We start from the raw sequence: 20840 nt of genomic DNA on the forward strand, positions 1-20840 counted from the left end.
AGTGGTCGTCTCAATTATCTGCATGCTCACTGAAGCATACAACGGGAGATGGGCGAAATCAGAGAATAATAAGCCGGTTAAAGAACATTTTTAGTCTCTTAGCACATCATGTAACATGATGTTGTAAGATACTGGAGAAAACTTTATTTATTACCCACTACACTAAGATTTAATTTCACACCTTCTGACAACAATCAGGTGGAAATATTCTTCCTTAATCGAAAAGAAATGTTTTTTACCAAGATCCAATCAAGCTTCATTTTCAATCATTGCCGATTAAGTTACTCGTGGTAATAATTAATAATTCCTCATGAGATGTCGTTTATCACACGGTCTTTTCAGCGGCGGAGATGCTGTTTATCCAATATGCCCATATCACCTTGTGCGATCATTGGAAACTAGTGTCATTTAAGACTACCATCAAGTCCAGAAAAGTACAAGAAAACTTTCATAATCATATGATTACATATCTATATACTAAATATGGGATTTTATTTTCTGCTATATAGAAATAGCGTGCTATATAGCTACACAGGATTCGAGTTTTTTTGGGTTTTTTTTTTTGCTCGTGTGTGTAGTAAATAAGATTTATTGTATATTGTCTGGACTCTAAGTGTAGCTGAGAGGTATCATTATGTGTCTATCTGTTCATATTTACATTTACACAATTTTTTATGTCTTATATTAAAATGGATATATCGAATGGATCTTTTCATATCTTAGGGCAACTCATTGTATTATTTCCCTCTGATAAGAAATAAAGATTCTATATTTTTTTTCTAAAGTCTATAACGGCCAATTGTTCCCGTTAAGACAACGCTTAAAACGAGACGTTTTCCTTTACTGGAAAACGACTTCCTGAAATCATACAACGTCACACCACCCACACGGACGGGACAGCCACACCCTCTATCATCACGTCCAGTATCCGGGCATTTCAGTTTATATATTAATTTAAGACCGACCTAATTTAGGTGATATCAAAAGGAATGTGATTACAAGTTATATATCGAGTTATTAAATCAATTTCTACCACAATAGGCGGTAATATTTAACTATCAAGGTATCAAATAAACTAAACGATGCAGCTGTTAATGAACAATTCGTTTATACCACACGTGGTATAAACTCTTTACACATTCTGATTGGCTGACACGTTGAACTTTGACCGAACTACCTATTTCTCAGTGTCACGTTATAATTTGTCAACGTCAATTTTAATAGAGTGACGTCATCCTATGTTGTGATTGCGGTTTGCATTAACATTAAGACTGCTGTAGGAAAGGGTACAGTATGTGACGTCGCCGTTGTGTCAAAAAACTTTACGTGTTTATGTGTGGTATAAGCATCTGTAACTCGTTTTGGCGGAAGAGGATCTTATTATTGAAATTGGTAGGTTAAATGATTCTGAAACGGGCTTGAACTTGATTACAATAGTTTAATGATTATTTGGCGGGAAGTAAACGGCATGGTTCTTCCGTGCGCATGTAGAGCGAGATGACTTCCTACACGAAATGATTCTGAAAGCTCTTGCAAACTTTTTTTGCTGTGGAAGTAGCAATTTGATTGGCGAATCTAATAGCTCACCAGAACGTGACCCGAACTGGATGTTGTCAGATCCTCTATGAAGCGGAGTGAAAATGTACTTTTATCAGATTGAAAGATTACATATCAGAAAAAATTTTCGTCTCCTTTGGTATCTCCCCCCCCCCCCCCCCACCCCCTTATATACTCGAACCAAACGTCATTGCATATCGTATATTTGAATGATAGGCTGCCGTGTCGAATGCAAAATATTTGCACAAAGCTTCCTTTTTAGAAATGTTTTATCGGAAATACAATCACTTTGATTTCATAGGAAGAATCATATGCATAACAAGTCTTAGCATATATAGACAGTAATAATAGCTACGCTAAATCAACAAGATCATTTCTAATTTTGTTTTACATCTTTTTTCCCTATCTATTATCGTTTTGTCACAAAATGTCAAATACTAAGGCTTGGTTACCACTCACGCTGTGGGAAAATGTATGTTTGGTTAACATTGCAAGATAGAGAACACGCATTTGAAGTAACGGGAATATGACGGTTACTGAATTCCTAATATGACGATTTCACCTCCTTCATTGCATGAAACAGAATGAAAATAAGGACTATTTCAGTCTGATATCCATGTAGCATTCTTCCGTCGACAACGATAAAATGACTATAATGAATTATTGATCAATGATTTCCATAAAACGGGGGGGTAACTCTAATAAAATATAAAAAGTGTGTGAAATGTATGTCATTATGTCACAAAATAAGGGGAGCTAATTCAAACATGCTTCTTAATAGTAATTAAATAGTATTGCAAGGTGGTGTCTAGCATACAACGCCGTTGTGTCATTTTCACACGGACAATCAGATAAAACATGACCGTACAAAGATAACAAACACTCGGTATATTTTTGTTTGTTTATTTAAAGCCGTGTTTTAACTGAACTATGTTCCGGGATATCTAAAGCTCCATTCGACTACGCATTCAATAATTCTTCAATAACACTCATATTTTAATTGTTCTATAATATTAAGCTATAAACTTATTTGAATCCGGAATTAATATATGACACGGAGGTTGGAACATCCTTTAAAAAAAAAGAATATCAAAAGTACAAATTGAGGCTTTTCGGGGGTGCATATACATATGTTGTAAATAGACCACACACTGTCAATCGGACTGCTCAATAAAGAATTTAACAATAACTAACTATGTTTTTCAACAAACCTTAAAATTCACATCTGCTGTGATGTTTATTACTTAAGAATGACGTTATTTATGATTTATACATAGTTGTATTGCGTTCAATGATTTATGTCTTTCTCGGTATTCTTCAGTAATATAGTACTATCAAAGGGGCAAGAATTCGAGCATTACAATGAGACACAGCACCAATATCAATATACCGCAGCCTCCCAAAACATGTAAAACATTGGACTGGGTGGACGTCCTTAAATCATCATGAATGTTAATAACTTAATAAGATGTTACACCAAACAAATCGTCCGTATCATTTCACAATGTTTAGTGGTTTCTATCACAGTCCAAAGGATATGTTTCACGAACCACCTTGTAATAATGTAACATCACAATGACAATAGAATTATATAGTATTAAGTATCAAACAATTTCATAAGGACAGATGCAGGAAAAACTCCTCGTTCGAGAAAAATGTAAAATAACAACCAAAAAATATATATATATATAATAAAAAATAAAAATGAAAAAAGACTAATTTCATATTATGGTGAATATTTGTTACACATGATTGAACTTAGGAATGTCATTCATACTTTCTAACGGTAAAGAAAAGAAATAAACAAATGTTCTTGAACCTAAATATTTGTTATTACTCTTGTATAAAATAACTATATTTTATATGTACCATTTGGACATTCGCACATCTTTTATAATTCCCGTGACTCGCCATATCAGCACCAGAGTGGATATCAGGTCAAGGACTGTAAAAATTGTTCGATATCAAATTGTACATATCATAACCATTTTAACCACACATTCTAAAAGTGATTACTTCTTATAATGTAATAACCTTAAGTTGATACTTAAACACTATTCTATCTTCATAAAATAAATGTCATACTGAGATTTTACTGGCATTTAAAGGCATTAGTGGAGAGCGTCTTCATTATATATCTAATTACAGTAACAAATACAGAATTGCCTGATAAATAAACGATTTTAATATATATTTGAGCACACTAAATAAGATCCTAGTGAAGGCTAGCTATGTCTTATCAAAATTGATAATAAGAAATTATTAGAAAATATTATTATTAGCGGGTTAATTCAAGAATGGGCAGTTTTAAAACAATTTTAGAAATAATTGACCTGTTCAATTTGTTCTTGTGTCTCTTTTTACTTACAGACGTATGTCATTTTTTTTCATTTGTACTCAAAATAGTTCCTTTTTGAATTATAAATATGAATGGTGATGTTTCGATCTCGGCGATGAGACAAAACTCGTATGACCTTAACCTACCTTTAAAATAAAAGTGTTCAGTTAAATCATCACCAACAGACTATTTCTAATTTCTCAAATAGTTTAAACATGAATGAGTTATTTTGAACTTGAAAGTTGTATCTACTGTCACACTTATCATCTCCACCGGAAACCGAATCGAAGCGCCAATACTTAAATCCTAAATAAACAACCCGGATGTAGTGATATCAACCAAGACTGATAACTCATATCGGACCGGCCTGATACCACATTACATATGTATGACGACATAGCTTGATATCAGCCTGGGCGCTGATATGACGGCACAGGTAGCGCTAGTGCGGCATGAACAAAATGTTCATTATCAAAGTCATATATTATCGCTTCGTTTCATAGCGAGTTTGATAATATTACAGTGTGGATCATGTTCTGACTAACTGGACACTTCATATACTTCAGTTCAAATGGATTTTTTTTCCGCGCGACGCTATCATCAATTTCAACACAAGAAGCATAATACACACGTAAATATGTTGTGGGCTTTGGGCAAAATGACTACATTCACGAAGATGATTTCGACAACTTTTCAACAAATTTTCAAGCATATGAGACAGTAATTTGATTGGTCAATTTGAAAGTGATCTGTAATTGGAAGTTGTCGACATAAGGATTTGTATTTAAATCAGATTGCTTGATATTTGATGAGGTGGCGTGTAGGAACAAAATTCTTGCGTGGTGACTAGAGCGACAACGAGAAATATATTTAACAAATAAATTTTGGCAAGTATAATGGCTATATATATGATATTATTAAAGATGCTCCAACGCTGACAAATGGTATTTTTTCACCATCAAAAACAGCAGCAGACGATTTAGTATTTTTCTTCAGTTACAAAGGTTACTTATTTCACACCATTACCATCGTTGAAAAGTTTGAGTTTCTAATTTTACTTCAAGTAAAAAATATCAAAAATAATTAATTGCATCCTGAAAAAAATCCGTGGCACTATATCCTATATGGAATGATGTACTGATTGCATTTGCACCAAAGGCAAAATAAATTATTTTATATTATTTTTTGTATTAATTCAACATATATATATACGATTAAACACCAATTATTGTTCAAATGATGAATATCATTTATGCTATGTCGGCGGTGGAGCATCTTTAACATAAAAATGAAATGTTTTTATCATAGCTATCACTTCTAGCCGGCGACACATTATCGTGAAAATAATGACGATTTTCTCTGTTTTTTCTAAATGTTGCAAATTTAGATTTTTAGGATTGTAAATAATCCTTAGTATATAACACTTCAGAGCTATAAGCTTTTAATCAATTTACCGTTATAAATATTATAATATTTACGATAAAAATAGCCGTGAAAAGAGGCACTCAAATAGGTGTTCTTGTCATTTTACTGAACACATTATCAGAAAAATATCAAAACAATAGGACATGGTACATGTATATTGTTTAGAGGCCGCGGTAAGCCTGAATGTCCAACAGTAATGACATTTTATTATTATTAAAAAATTATCTTACAGAGATCATTGAAATTTTGCCATTGTTAAGCCAAAATGGCCTAGAATGGGTTGGATGGGAATGACCAGTGCTGAATCGGTATTATCAACGGCTACTAACACCCCTATACAGACTAGAGTGTTGTCGTCCAGTCGCTGGAACACTCCTGCTCCAGAGTCCCCAACCTTGGCCAATGGAGGAAGTTTGCATTCCATTTCTCCACATTGGCTATGGTGTATGTAATATATTCCTTTGTACCTCTCATTGGCTTTGGTTCGTCCACACGGTTTTGTGGTCAACTGCACGCTTGGCGTCGCTCTATATCGACCACTTGTTGGTCCCGAACTACTTCCAAACAGAAGTATATCGTTACCTGCAGTATGGTCTGTGCCTTTAGCGCCTTCTGAACCACCTTTCGCTGCTGATGCACTTGCTACGTCTTGGTTCGCTTCTTTGAAATCACATGTTGGCAGGCCTGTCTGTCCGGAATCGTATGTTGGTTCGCGGTCTCCAAAACCTACAGCAGATTTGATGTTTTTTTTCTTTATTAAGATGAGTTAAACAACATAAGAAGCTTATGATTCATTTGTTTATTTAACTCTAAGATGTAGTTTGTGTCCTCTAAAACTCGTAACTGATGCTATAGAATAATAGTACGTATGGCCTAAACTTGAAAGAAAATCAATTATCGATGACGATGAAATAAAAATAAAATTCACAGAAATCACAAAGGCTAAATTAAATTCGATTTTGATATTAAATGAACCTAAAATGAAATGTTATATAAATCGTCATTCCCGAGAATGAAGAGATAAAGTAAACAGCTTGATAAAATACTATATGTTTTATGCTGCAATTAATCCTTTTTTTTTTTGTCAGTGACAAAATCCTTACTTATGAATAGTTTGTGTAAAATTAATAACAATTTCATTTAAATCAAAGTCATTTACCTATATTTGCGAACTGACTTTTATCATAGGCTGTAAATTGGCCTCTCTGAGGTATTCTATCTGAACTGGTCACCTGCACGACAGCTATGTCTATAGAAACTGGTCTGTCAATCGCGTAATCCCACATTATTACTTTTCCAAACATTCGCCGATTTCCTGGCGAATTGTCATCTGGACTATTTCCTGGCTGTAAGACTTGGCGACCGATTCCGGTATCTTCTATAGGGTATTTCTCCTCTACTCGCGCTTGCCCGTTTCGATGACCATTGGAAGTTTGTGCGTGACTGCATGCTGCGGCCTTTCGTCGGCACTCGTCGTCAGAAAAAAGAACATGAGCACATACGAGGTAACAAAGTTTTCCATCAAATTCAACAGGCGGACCTAAAGTTCCAAACCAATAACCGTCACTGGTCCCTATACTGCAACCCATTTTCAATGGAATGTGTTTGCCCAATGGATTATCAATTCCTGTGCGTAAAAAGTAGCCTTCGCGAACGTCAACGGCAATGTCCTTGTTGTCTACTCGTAAACGTCTCGGAAACATTGACTCGCCGTCTGGTATAAACGACTTGAAAAGGCACACAATCACTATGCAAGGTTCCAGAAGGAATTCTCTTTTACTGTATTTTACTGGCGAAGACAAGATACCACGGATGTTGGAATGACTGTCCCACAAGTTGTCAGCTTCCTGACTAATAGCTGCCTCAATCTGTGTTCTATCCATTTCCGTTAAAAAATAGCCTTTCTTTTGGCAATGATGCATTACCAGACGTCCCTCATCTACTCCATCCTTCTCACAGATGGTTGGATTACGGAATAGAACCCTATAACCTGCTATCCTTGTTTCTGCACCATGCATCTTAGTTTTACTGTACACAGTAAACACCTTTGTGTTTTTGTAGTCTTTCACAGGTTCCTGTAAAGTTCCAAACACAACATGATCACAATCTAGCTTGTAGATATCACATAACTTGTCTTTGATACCCCGCAATATAACGTCTTTTGTCTTGCCTGAGCTCATTCCAAGGCATTTTTTAATAACGCTATCATCCGTGTACTTGGTTAGTATCTTCAGTACGGCGGTATTTCCACAGTGGAAAGCTAATTCCATTGGCGTTACGTAAGCTGGCAAGTTCTCCTTAATTTTGACTTTTCTTTTTATTTCATCTGATTGAGTGCTTGCCAAGGTCATGACATCCGCACGGCTGTTATTTTCGATTAATGAAATACAATTTAGTGCATCTCCGTCTACTGCACAGGAGTGTAGAGACGTCAAAGGCCGCGATTTGTCATTGATATCTGTAAAATAATTCCACCATTTATTGTGTTGGTTATCAATATTCCTTCGTTATAAACATATTTCTCTTACATTGTTTCTTTCGTCTCTTTAATAAAAACACGATTGTATAAAATAAAATATAAAAGTTCTAGATAATTTTGTTCCGTAATCTTTCTAACGATCAATGTGATATTACAATGACGTTTATTTCAATTCAACGTTTCAATATAAATATATCTTGATACAGGTACATACAAAACATATGTATTTTGTATGAAAACGGTTTTAATGATAAAAACCCAACAAGAAGATTGTATACTTACTGTTCAAACAAGTTTCTATATGTTTCTGCAAATCAGTATCCACTATTTTCTTTGCTAAATCTTTTACAGTTCGACCATCTGCCGTTTTGTCCCCAACATCAAATCCTGCATCTATAAGCATTTCGAAGACTTCTATATTTCCGTTGTTGGCACACCAGTGATGAAGGGCGTTAAAACCATCTTTTTTGTCTAATAACTTTCCGCTCTCAACGCACTGTGGATATTTTTCCAAAAGATGAGGTAAAATATCTCGCACACCATATTTTGTCGCAATATGTAGAACTGACATGCCCATTTTATTCCTATAGGTAATGTTAACACCACTTCTTACTAAAGTGTCTAGTTGGTTGATGTCTCCATCGTGGACAAATCTTATCAGGTTATCACCGGTGATCAAATCAGTCGCCATGGCCTTAAAAAGAAAAGTAAAAATAGGTAGCAAAAAGTAAAGTAATGATAAATATAGAACAGCATACAATCTCTCATGGGTAAGCACAAAGTTTAATCTTTTAGGTATAGAATATGATGTTGATTTGCATAAAATAGTAAAATTGAATTTTGACAAGAAACTTATTAATCTGAAATCTCTCATTAACTCGTGGAACCGAAGAAATCTCACTCCAATACTTTGACTTTGATTTTAAAAATATTTTATTGTCATAAAAGGACAAATGGATTAGGCACAAGTTATTTAAGGAATGATTTTTTTTTTTGTTTACTGGTGTGTAACCTGCATTTTTTGTACAGATATTTTAAATGACGCGCATCAGCGCGTCATGTTGAAATATCTGTACAAAAAATGCAGTTTACACACCGGTAAACAACAAAAAATTTAAAACATTCCTTATATTTACATTTCGACCGACCATTTCATTTAAATTTAGTGTTCCGGTGAAATAAACATTCGGTTTTTCAACGTATACGATTGGTGGAACAGCTGAGTAATTGATGGAATCGCGAAACAGCTGGCTGCGATTTGGCGGGAAAATGTGTAAAATATAGTTCCATAATAACTTGATCGTTTTTTAATCCATTTATTCCATATGTTTTCAATTTTAATATTACCACAATGATTTCCATTGCATTCAAACTGATGTTGATATGGAACCTTTGTCATGGCATATATTTTCGCCTAACCGGATGCGCATTCACATAAGGGCGGAAGTCAGTGTTTCGGTTTGTGTTCTTGCGCAGCAGCCCCTCTGCGTTTACGCAAGTATAAACGATTGCCCGGTTAGTAAGGTTATATAGGAAAGTGAAAACGGAAATGTAAATATTTCAAGAAGTCTTCTCCAATCAACATGAAATATTAACAGGTGATGACATTCATACAAAAGGTATAAATAATAGTTGAATTAATCAGAGTACATAATAACAAGATATACTATATCTTATAAAATTATGTACATATAATGTTCAAAATCTTCTGCTGGACTTTATAAATGATTGCACAAGTTCAAATATACGACAATTTTCTTCCAAAGACATGTTTGCATTTCCGTAAAGTAATAAATTTAAATTGACTTGTATATTTAGACCATTTAAAACTTGGAGCATATCTGTACGGGCAGCAGCATAATTTTGATATTCAAAAAAAAAAAATGATTAGCATTTTCACAAGTGTAGCCACAATTTATACAAATAGAATTCGGTGCCAAATTTACACGGAAAAGGTCATCATTTAGAAAACTACACTGATGTCTTAATTTAGTTTTGTATATATTAAATTTTCTATCTCCATAATTGAAATAACATAGTAGACTAGTAGAAATAGGTTGGGAAAGAGCCAGTTTAAAGGGGAAAAAACCGTAGGGATTTACTATTGGCATCTAAGTTGTTCCAGCTTCTTAAAGTAGTGGGATAGAAAGATTTTGTTGTAGTAGATAGTCGGTAATTTGGAAACTTTCACTGTTTCTTAAGTATAAGGATTATTGTAGCCAACTGTAGGAGGTAATAAGTTTGATAGATAACTTGGAGTCATATTACTGTTTATCTTATAACGTAATTGTAGTCTTCATTTAGCTCTTGTCCGAAAGAGGTTCCAAATTTGTTTCAAAATATAATGATTCATATCTAGTATAACACGGTAATCCGGTAATAATTCTAGCTGCTTCACGCTGAGCCCGCTCTAATTTATCTGAATCAGCCTGAGAGCATCTGTTCCAAACTTCACATGCATATTCAAGAACAGTAAAATAAAATGAATTATTAAAAGAGCATCAAGCTTTAACATATATTTGATTTTCCTCAAGATATATTTTTTTGATATTTAACTGATTTATAAATCGATTTAATTTATATAAAAAGTTCTGTCTGAAGTTCATCGGCTAAATCATTTATATAAATAAGGAAAAGAAGAGGTCCGAGAATTGAGCCTTGAGGGACAGCTGCTCCTATCATACCAATATCAGAAGAAAAATTGTTAATAAATACTTTGTGATGTCTTTCACTTAAGTAATTTTCTATCCAAGACAATAGGTTACCCGAAATACCATATGATTTTAATAAAATTATAAGACCTTTGTGCCAGACTCTGTCAAAGCCTTTAGAAATGTCACAGAATATCATACAAGTATGTTTCTTTTCTTCTATATTTAGACAAATGTTAATGTATATTTCAATTAATTGGTATACCGTTGAATGACCAGGCATAAATCCGGCTTGAAACTGGTAAAATAAATTATTTTCAAAAAAATAATTATGCAAGTGCTTAAATATTACCCTTTCAAACACTTTCCCAACAGTAGAAAGAAGAGAAATGGGACGATAGTTTGATATAGAATGTCTATCTCCTTTTTTAAAGAGAGGCATAACTTTAGCCATTTTCCATTCATTTGGAACTATTCAGGTAGATAGAGAAAAATTAAAAAGAACCTCAAGAGGTTTACAAACTGTATCAGCCGTGTATTTAAGCATATGGTGACTTATACCATCTTCACCTGAAGCTTTTCCAAGCTTTAAATTAATTAAAACATCACAAATTTCATTAGAAGTAACAAGTAGATTATTCAAAACACTATTAGTTTTCGACTGTAACATAGACACTTCACTGTTGTTATCATCAATATAAGTAATACTACAGAAATATTCATTTATAGAATTGCCTTGTCTTTATCATCCACAGATAAAAGACCAGAGGTTAGGTCTAAAAGAGTGGGAATAGATTCTGACCCTGAATCACCAATACGTCTCTTTACAAGTTTCCAATAATTTTTCGGATCTCTTGAATAATAATAATCAAAAAGATCACCTATATTGCCGTAAAATGATGACTTTGCAAATTTGTTCATGTTAATAACTTTATTCCTCTGTTATTTAAAATTAGATATATCCCTTGGATGTTTGGAATTTATGGCAATTTTTCTCAATCTATCAAGAACTCTCATATTTTTCCTCAAATCGGAATTCATCTATTGCTTATCTTTTGGCCTAACAGTGACTTCTTTATTCGGTATGCATACATTAGCAAAATCAAGGAAGACTTTGGTGAATTGTACACTAGCAGAATCAACTGATTCGCAATTTGAAAAAAGAGTATTCCAATCATATTCCCCAATTATATTATCAAATAGTTCAAAAATTCCTCTTTTATATAACCATACTCGTCTTTTGTAAACAGGTTTAATTCTAAAAGGAACTTCAATGTAAGCAACACAACCTTCATGATCAGTAAAATCTTTGTCAGTTTCAATAACAGAAGAGTCTATTCAATTAAGGGAATCTGATAATAAAATGGGATAAAGTAAACTTGATCTTGTAGCACCTATTCGGGTTGGTTCTGATATTACATTTATCAAATTAAAAGTGTCAATAATATCTGCAAAAACATGATTTTGAGAAATCATTAGCAAATCTACATTAAGATCCCCTAACAGTATAACATTATTAGTAAGATCTTTCGCATAGTTTAAAGAGATACGAAGTGTATCCCAAAATTGATTTGAATTATGATAATTAGACAAATAGGCAGATCCAATAATGATTTTCCTACCTTCATGAAGAAGCACTTCAAACCATAATATTTCAAATCCAGGACTTTCTAAATCTGATAATCTATTGACTTTAAGTACATCATTAATATATACCATTATACCACCCCTGCAGAATTTCTATCAAGTCTAAATGGGGAGTGAAAACAGTCAATACTCAATTCACTTGTAGGCACAGAAACATCAAGATGTGTCTCTGTTAGACAAATTATATCATATTCACCTGCAATATTTTTAAAAATTCAATTTTATTCCTTATACTTCTGATGTTTAAATGGAAAATGGATAGTTCACCCAGCCCAGGACCAGGATTTGATTCAATTTCCATATGTTGCAATAACAGTAATAATAAAATCAACATGAAACTTATTTTGTTTAAATGAGAATGCAAAAATGTTTTCAACAAGTTGGCAAACTTAGTCAAATGCTGTATTTTACAAAAGATAAGAAAAATGTATAGTAGGAGAATAGAAGGTAGGACTATTTTAATACTAGTCTACCACAGGCTTTTGAGTAAAAAGTTCCTATTGCCACTCTATGAGACATATAGTCATTACCCATTATCAAAGATATAGACATGGAATATTACCATAAAAAGTGGCATTTCGGAAGGCATAGAGAGAAATAAACTTGTACGCAACAGAAGATCTTAAACGTGATAGGGTACAAACAATATTTACATATACGGTACAAATTACCACACAGACAAAAACGTTTATATGAACAGAGATAAATTGATATAAAAAGTCAATAATAATCATTATAGCCATGTAACTTAGGTAATTACACATACTGTGGACGTACCTATGTTGGCGCAATAATGGATCCGCGTAATTTCCATTATAGCAATATAAACGATACGTAAAAGGTACAAATTAGTGCATCTTTTGAAAAATATACACTATAGCACATACTCTATGTTGCGTTAATCGGCAAGTAGGATCATCGCCAAGACAGGTACGTGTACAGTGATTGGCATATAGTTATTTTTTTAGAATAATAATAGAAAGAAAAGGAAAGGTCGCACATATTATTAAGCCACACTGTGATACACTTTTTAAAAGTTGTTCAAATCATTGGTGATACATCAGCATACATGATTTAACTTATCAAATACATTAATATTACAATACTGTCACAGATTTGAGAAAGATTGTAAATAGTTGAGTGAAGTTTATGTGACCATATGATGTTTAGTGACTGTGACGCATGATTACATTTCTTACATAAGTAAATATAGATACATGTACATATGTACACGACGTGGATAAATACTATATGTACAAGGGGGCACTATTTACCATAACAGCTGGTAATATAAGACGGGTCCAGCCGGACAACATAAAAGTCTGTATATGTCAAACGTCCGACCAGAGCCACGATCTATTTCTGTCGTAACTTCTATGCAACGTGACACGCATGTAAAATAGTTGAAACGGACAGGTTCTAATCCGCACTTTATATATACTTTAGATACATGTACTATAATGTATATTTACATATCCATGCATAATCAATATCAGATGATAAATGTATTAAGTGAAATTAGAATTAAAGTACAGTCTATAATTTTCTTTTTAAAGATATACCATGGGAAAGATATGCATGCACAGCATTCTAAATAGATGCGATTGTATAGACAGGCATTTGTGTCAAAAATGTTTAAAACATATATAAACTATTAACAACATATCCAATAGTCAATGTTTAAAAACGAAATTAAGACAAGTACGATTTATAAACATCGTCGGTAAAAATGGTGTGAATGTATCCAGTATAATTTCTTATGAAATGGAAAAATAAAATGTCTCGTCAAAATATGTCTGCATACGAAGAAATTAATTTAAAGTATGGAAATTCTAAAACGTCCTCCCGGCTCACAATGTCCGTGGTTACATTTCACCACGCAGCCTCGCTTTCAATGCTTTCAACTTTTCTTTACTTAATGGTCAGAACTGGGAAACTAAGCAGAACTTGACCGTCGTATTAATATGTGAGAACTTTTGGAAGGCTAATGAAGGCATTTAGACTGGTTTTCTTTGCCCAACTATTCACTTTAATATTGTATATACATGTATCAATTAATGATACGAAATAATGCAAAATTAACGTGATTGAATCCTTAAGGTTTTAAAACCTGTTAACCTAAATATATTTTATATGCATACATCTTACCTCCTTGGTGTACTTGTATATACATTTACTACTTCCCTAGTGAACTTGAACATAAATAAGATAAAAGGTGTGTATGCATTGGACCTAACCAGAGGTATTACTGTTAACTCGCAGATTGTTACCCTTCTTTACCTTACCAGCTATAGACACTAGTAAACTTAATGAAATGAATATTTGGTGCCAGAAATATGTATCTACCATATGGACTAGTTTAACCTAAATACAATCTTTTGCATAGATGTATTTTGTCAAAATGTACAAGCAACATAACAATCTATGAGTTGACAGTAATACATAGGTTAGGCCCAGATGCGTACACACTAGTACACCTAATAAGAGATGTATAGGCATATTAAATATCACTAGTTTAAGCAGGGACTTGTACCTTAATTATATTTTAATGTCTGATTTTAAAAAAATATATATATTTATATTCAACCAAATCGGCCTTTTCGCGTGAACGATTATCGTGTACGATTTAAAGGTTTTTCCATATGTGCGTTAATAATTGATTGCGGGAAGTTAGTTTCGTTTTGTAATGACCTAATTTGGAAGGTGATTACCGGATTTTCGTACTTTCAGTTCATGTTATAAATTAGAAGAATATATATGTAAATAGTTCCACTATTACAAGAAGACGCAATACTAGTGGATAAATAATATAACATGAACATACCGCGGTTTCCAATAATACGCACTTCATACATGGGAGTCCTCCACCAACCAGGCACGTTAATTAATCACACAAACATTGACTTCTGATATGATGTCAGTTATGATATATATATTTATGCTTTCACAAATTATTAGTCTTTGTAGTAGCCAATATCTATGCTTATCATCATGGATGTTAATATATAACTGTTTCTACACCTCTGACTATTTTCAAAGATAACAATGATATATTATAGAATATTCACCGCCGATAGACAATAAATGGTACTCATCATTTGAACAGTAATTGGTGAATAATCGTGTATATATATGTCTAATTAACACAAAATATAATATAAAATAATTTGTTTTGCTTTTTGCATGCGCAAGCAGTACTGCATTCCATATAGGAAATAGTGGAACGGAATTTTGTCGGGATACAATTAATTATTTTTAATATTTCTATCTTGAAGTAAAATGATAAGCTCAAACTAAGTAACATTTTTAACTGAGGAAAAATACTTATTCGTCTGTTCCTGTTTTTGATAGAGAGACAATATTCTTTTGCCAGAGGTGGCGCGTGTTTGTGTCGCCTGCAACACAAGGGCGACTTTTTAGGTATCACTACATGTATGTCGCGTCTGCGTCCGGGAAACGGTTTCCGTGCGATAACTTAATTATTTATTGTCCGATTTCAACCAAATTTAGTATAGTATATCAATGAGATCTCAGATGAGTTTGATAATCAAAATCCGCAATATTTGCAACGGACTTTAAAATCGTCAAACAGATAAACCATGGTTTCCGCTCGATAACTTAAATATTATTCACAAATTTCAAAATTTTATGAATTGCTTTATATTAATGAGATTTCGCATGAGTTCAATAATGGTCAAAATCCATCAATATTTGCAAGAGTTATGTGACTTTTAAATCGTCAAAACAGATAAACCAATGGTTTACGGTCGATAACTTTAGTATTTATGTCCAATTTCAACCAAATTTGGTGTATTGCTTTATATCAGTGAGATTTTAGATGGGTTCGATACTGGTCAAAATCCATCAATATTTGCAAGAGTTACGGGACTGAATACTTAATTTTTAGCAATATTTTTAACTGTAAATAACTATATTTTGTAATGCTGTGCAGGCGACACCTCCACGTCCGTGGAAATTTTGTTAAATACGTTTCAGCTTAAATGTGAAAGTTCATTCATACTTGTACATGTATAGCCTTTGACAGAATTTTTCGGGTTTTCCAGATCCGTTACCTATAGTTATTTTTATATCCGCTGAAATCGCTATTGCTAGTGTCAGTTTCACGTTTGATCTACGTACTTACTGAGTACACTACGTATGTACTTACTCGCGCCGTTGAACGAGAGTCTGGTCCACTTGAACAATAAAGGTATATTCTTAGTTAAATAAATTACAAATCATCATTCTCAAGGATGCTGTTATGCACAAAGAAGATGAATTATGCTTGTCGTGCGTAACCTTCCATGTTTGTTCACCATTAATCCAAACACGAACCGGACCACACTCTGCGGCGAGAGTCTGGGGAACGGCAGACTGTACTGATATCGGCAATCAAAATAACTGTTTCATTATCATACCATCGTCAGTACGTCTCTCAAGCGGTTATACTCAATATAAATTACAAAGAAAATAATATTAACATGGAAACCATCAATTGATCTATGAATATGTCATTTAGAGGAAATCGGTGAACCACAAAATTAATTTATTTTCAACCAATACGGGGATCCCTAAACGACGTGGGTAAAGTACAATATGCTGTCAATTAGTCCACCTTCCGGTGATGATAACGTCACAAAAATCACGTCAAAAGCTGACGTCAAAACCATCGGAAGATGGGACTTATCGATGGTAAATGGTACTTTACCCAGGACTTTTTGATATCTCGAAACAGCCATATTGTTAATAGTAAATGGAAGTTCTAAGTAATGCATTATCCACACGATAGGTGTATAATACGATACACATGTAGCTGGTTTCTTTGCCTTGATGACATTTTCGTAGTTTTGTGTGATATATACTTATAGTTATTTAAACGCTTAATCGTATTATAAAGTTTCTGAAAACAAAATACTCACTGTGTAGATGTTTACATAGGAACTCGTTGTGTGTAGATACACTGAAGTGTACAGGTTGTAAGTGGGATTCCCACGTAGTTTCACTTTGAATATGAAACCCATTGTGCAATTAATGTATCGCAATATGTACATATGTTTCGTAGAATGTTCCGCCGATCAGTTTTTTATTTAAATATTGTTCATACGTGGTCATCGATGGAATATTAATACTTATTACTCACAATCTTCGAAACCCGACCGCTTCATTAAATATACATGAGGCCTACGTAACTACGCCCCACCCACGTCATCATGTGTACTCATGTACATAATATAATTAAATATTAATTAATAGACCGGTTCTTTTTATCGAGTATTAACCAGAATATGGAATAAGGTGAAGTGGACTCAATGTGATTAAAATAATATCCTTATTATCACTACGTTTGATAACATCCCATTAGTAGTCATATTTTGGTAACCTTTGACCAGTCGAATTGCTGCCTCTGGAATCTTGAAGGCGACTTTTCAATGTTCGGGGAAATGCTCTATTATATCTTGTACAATTGGATGTTTCCCACCAAAGCAACTCATATAACCAATAATATTGACAATAATTTGTTTTTTCGAGAAAAATAAATAAATTAGTTTAAATATATATCCGATAGAATTATTAATATATATTAATTATACTAAACATATACTGTATCATCAACCGGGATTCGAGAGTAAACCATGAATTCATTTTGAATGCAAACATGGGAATTAAAAAAAATAATCTCATGTGAGTCTTGGAAAAAATTCTGTAAGACAAAATGCATTCGGCCAGCATTGTTTAAAACAATCTCACGAGAGTCTTGGTAAAATTCTGTAAGACAAAATGCATTCGGCCAGAACCAGTTTTACGTATTTTATGTAACTTTACCAAGCGCAGTTGGCCTTCACCAGTATGACGTCATTACCGTCGTGCCAGCGATTAGTATGGATGCAAACCTTTTGGTATTTCATCATAGAATTGTTATGATATATAAATGTAAGCATTGAAAGGTTTTTTTAAGTTGGCATTTATAGCCGATATGAATGCCAACTGGGTAAAGGCAAACTACGTGGGGTGCTTGTAAATCAACGTCATTTTCAAGCGTACTACATTGCCGGTGAGTAAGATGGAGCCACTGATCCGGCAAATACACACCTTTTAAGTCATTATTTCAAATGTTGTAAGATAACTCAATCTCAAAGATCCAAATCAAATGAATATATTATTTCAACATGTAAATGTTTGAAATATCTCATAGATAACGGATGAAATGATGACGTTATTGTAAAACTCTTTTATGTTGCGTTCCGGAAGTTAACACAGTTTCCGACTGAAATTTGGATAGGATGTTACGTTATTCCATCAGGCCCATAGCTGTTCCAGGCGTGCGTTTAGCATCAAATAAATTACAAATATCTAACTGCGATTAAAATCATCGCCATTAAAACCTGTCGAAATGTATATATAAGAAATAATTTTTCTGTTGTTTACTGGTGTATGAACGACATTATTTGACAGATATTTCAACATGTTGCGCGTTATTTAAGATATACGTATGAATATCTATCATTCACAACACTTTCATATCAATTTTATACATGTTTCTGCGTTGGGTACAGTTTGTATATTTTGCGGGTTTTTTTTTAAATTTTATTATATGATTCCATATAATGCAGATTCATCTTTACATTCAGATATGTCTGCAATATGTCTTAACGGTGCTTACATACGTTCAAACTTTCTTAGTTCTGGTCAGTGGTAATAATACTAAAATAATGGAAAACGAGACACCCATTAAAATATTAAAAAATGTATCGGGGCTTACATTGTTGATAGATATCTGCATATTTCGGAATAGGATTACTTATATTGTCTCCGACGAATATCAATATTTACATGTTTATGATTAATCGATAGAGATATAACAGGTTGTATTCATGATTGGTGATATTCATAAATTAATTCATCAATGTTGATATAATTTCTTCATTTTATATTTATTTAAGATAAATATGATAAAAATATGTTAATATCAACCATAATGGAAGATGTTCTCTTTGTTAATTAATAAGCTATTCTCTTATTATATTATCTCAAATCACTATTTGCGTGGGTTTTCCGATATAAGTCCTAAATACTATCTATCATGTGCTGCATAGCTGTCTTACTAAATGTAAATAAGTGTTACTTAATAAAAACAACCGCTGCCTAATATAAACTCCGGGTAATTATTAGACCGCAATTAACTTTAAATAGGAAAAGATATTTAACTGTAATTTGTATAAACTGATACGTATTTTGATTTGTTAAAGGGTCTTTACACTATATATGCAGTAAAATAATTTCTATTCACAGGTACTTTTTTCAGTGTCTTTGACGTCATGTTTAATTGCGAACACACTATAAAATGGACTTAATTGTGATATCACGATGACAAACAATACAAAAATATCTTCCAAATTGAAAAATTATGCAAATATTATGAGCTGAAAGTGTAGATAATTTTCTACAAGTATGCCAAATTTGGTAAAAATCCATGAATAAAGGAATGAGATAAGGAAAATTCAAAGAAAAAGATCCATGGTATATAAAGGGGAAAAATAACACATACGAATACCTTTCGTACGAAACTGTTCATGTGTTGCTGAAAATAATTAAATCGGCAAAACAATTATATATTGGCCTACTGTTTATGATGCATCTAACCTTATATATATATCCTTATAACTATGATTTTTTATATGTATTACATTAAATGTATTAGAAAGGGATAACAATGTTTATTTCTACCGATACAATATTTGGTATACACAATATTGGACTTTGGTTTACGAAATCAATGCAAAGAGATTAATCACTATATAAATGTGAAAATAACAGTCAAAATATCGTAAATGAATAATGGATTCATACTTAAAATTTTATCATTCCGTCTGTTCATTTGTATTGAACTTGTAATCATTCAGGTACACATTTATTACACATTCAGTACGATGGTTAGGTGATTTGATAAATAGCCATGAACATTTGCACTAAATACAAAGCAGATAAATATGAATAGTAGAAAGATCGATCATGATAGAATACTAGCTTAAACCGTACTATTGTGAAAATGTCAATCAATTTAAACTGAAAGCTATACCATATCAATTATAAAGAATAGTCTTTGTTTAAACATAGGCTATAATGGTTAACATGTATACACAATAACAGTTGTATTACATCAACATGTACATTTGTTCAATTGAAACCAGCTGTAATATGTAAAAATATAGGATTTTACCACGTACCTGCGTATCCGAAAGTTGCTTTAGAAAGATATTGCCGTATATCCTATCATTTTGAAGATAAGTCTAATTTGCTGCAACTTTGTAAATAATAAAATGTTCTGTTTTCAAATCTAGGTAGGTATTTCCGTTTAACCTATCATTGCCCACGAAAGTTCACAGTCCAGTAATATTACAAGAATTTTAATTTATATCCTCTGAAATCGTACTTTCGTTTTGCGCTGTGTGGGTTTCCCCTAATTTGCGCGCCAGTCTAAGTGCTCGCTTACACTTTTGTTTCTTGCTTTGGAATATTGAATTAAAACGTTTTACCAATATTTCGTTGTAAGAAAGATCGTATACCACATAAAATAAGAGGTATTCATGTTGATGTTAATTTTGTCCTCATGATAGATTAAAGTAATCATCATAATGTTATTAAATTCTGATTCAGACAAACGGATGGTTTCTTTTTATGTTGAATATTGATTAATTAAGTTTTTGTTATAGTTTAACATTAAAAAATACTAAATAATATTTAG

The 20840-nt window shown here is 32.9% G+C and overlaps 1 protein-coding gene across 2 annotated transcripts; it reads right to left on the bottom strand.

The window, feature by feature from the left end:
• Positions 1-3704: 3704 nt before the first annotated feature.
• LOC138305967 (uncharacterized) lies at positions 3705-20500 on the bottom strand. 2 transcript variants are annotated; one of them, XM_069246276.1, is made up of 4 exons: positions 20323-20500; positions 8082-8493; positions 6480-7778; positions 3705-6046 (listed from the first exon to the last, which is right to left on the bottom strand). In XM_069246276.1, the coding sequence occupies exons 2-4, from the start codon at positions 8488-8490 to the stop codon at positions 5556-5558; spliced, it is 2199 nt and encodes a 732-aa protein (XP_069102377.1). In that variant the 5' UTR covers positions 8491-8493; positions 20323-20500; the 3' UTR covers positions 3705-5555. The 2 variants fall into 2 exon arrangements, with proteins under 2 accessions (XP_069102377.1, XP_069102376.1); XM_069246275.1 differs by lacking the exon at positions 20323-20500 and adding an exon at positions 17017-17600.
• Between the last annotated feature and the right edge of the window lie 340 nt (positions 20501-20840).

Source organism: Argopecten irradians, chromosome 13 (genome assembly GCF_041381155.1).
Source record: "Argopecten irradians isolate NY chromosome 13, Ai_NY, whole genome shotgun sequence".
NCBI lineage: Eukaryota > Metazoa > Mollusca > Bivalvia > Pectinida > Pectinidae > Argopecten > Argopecten irradians.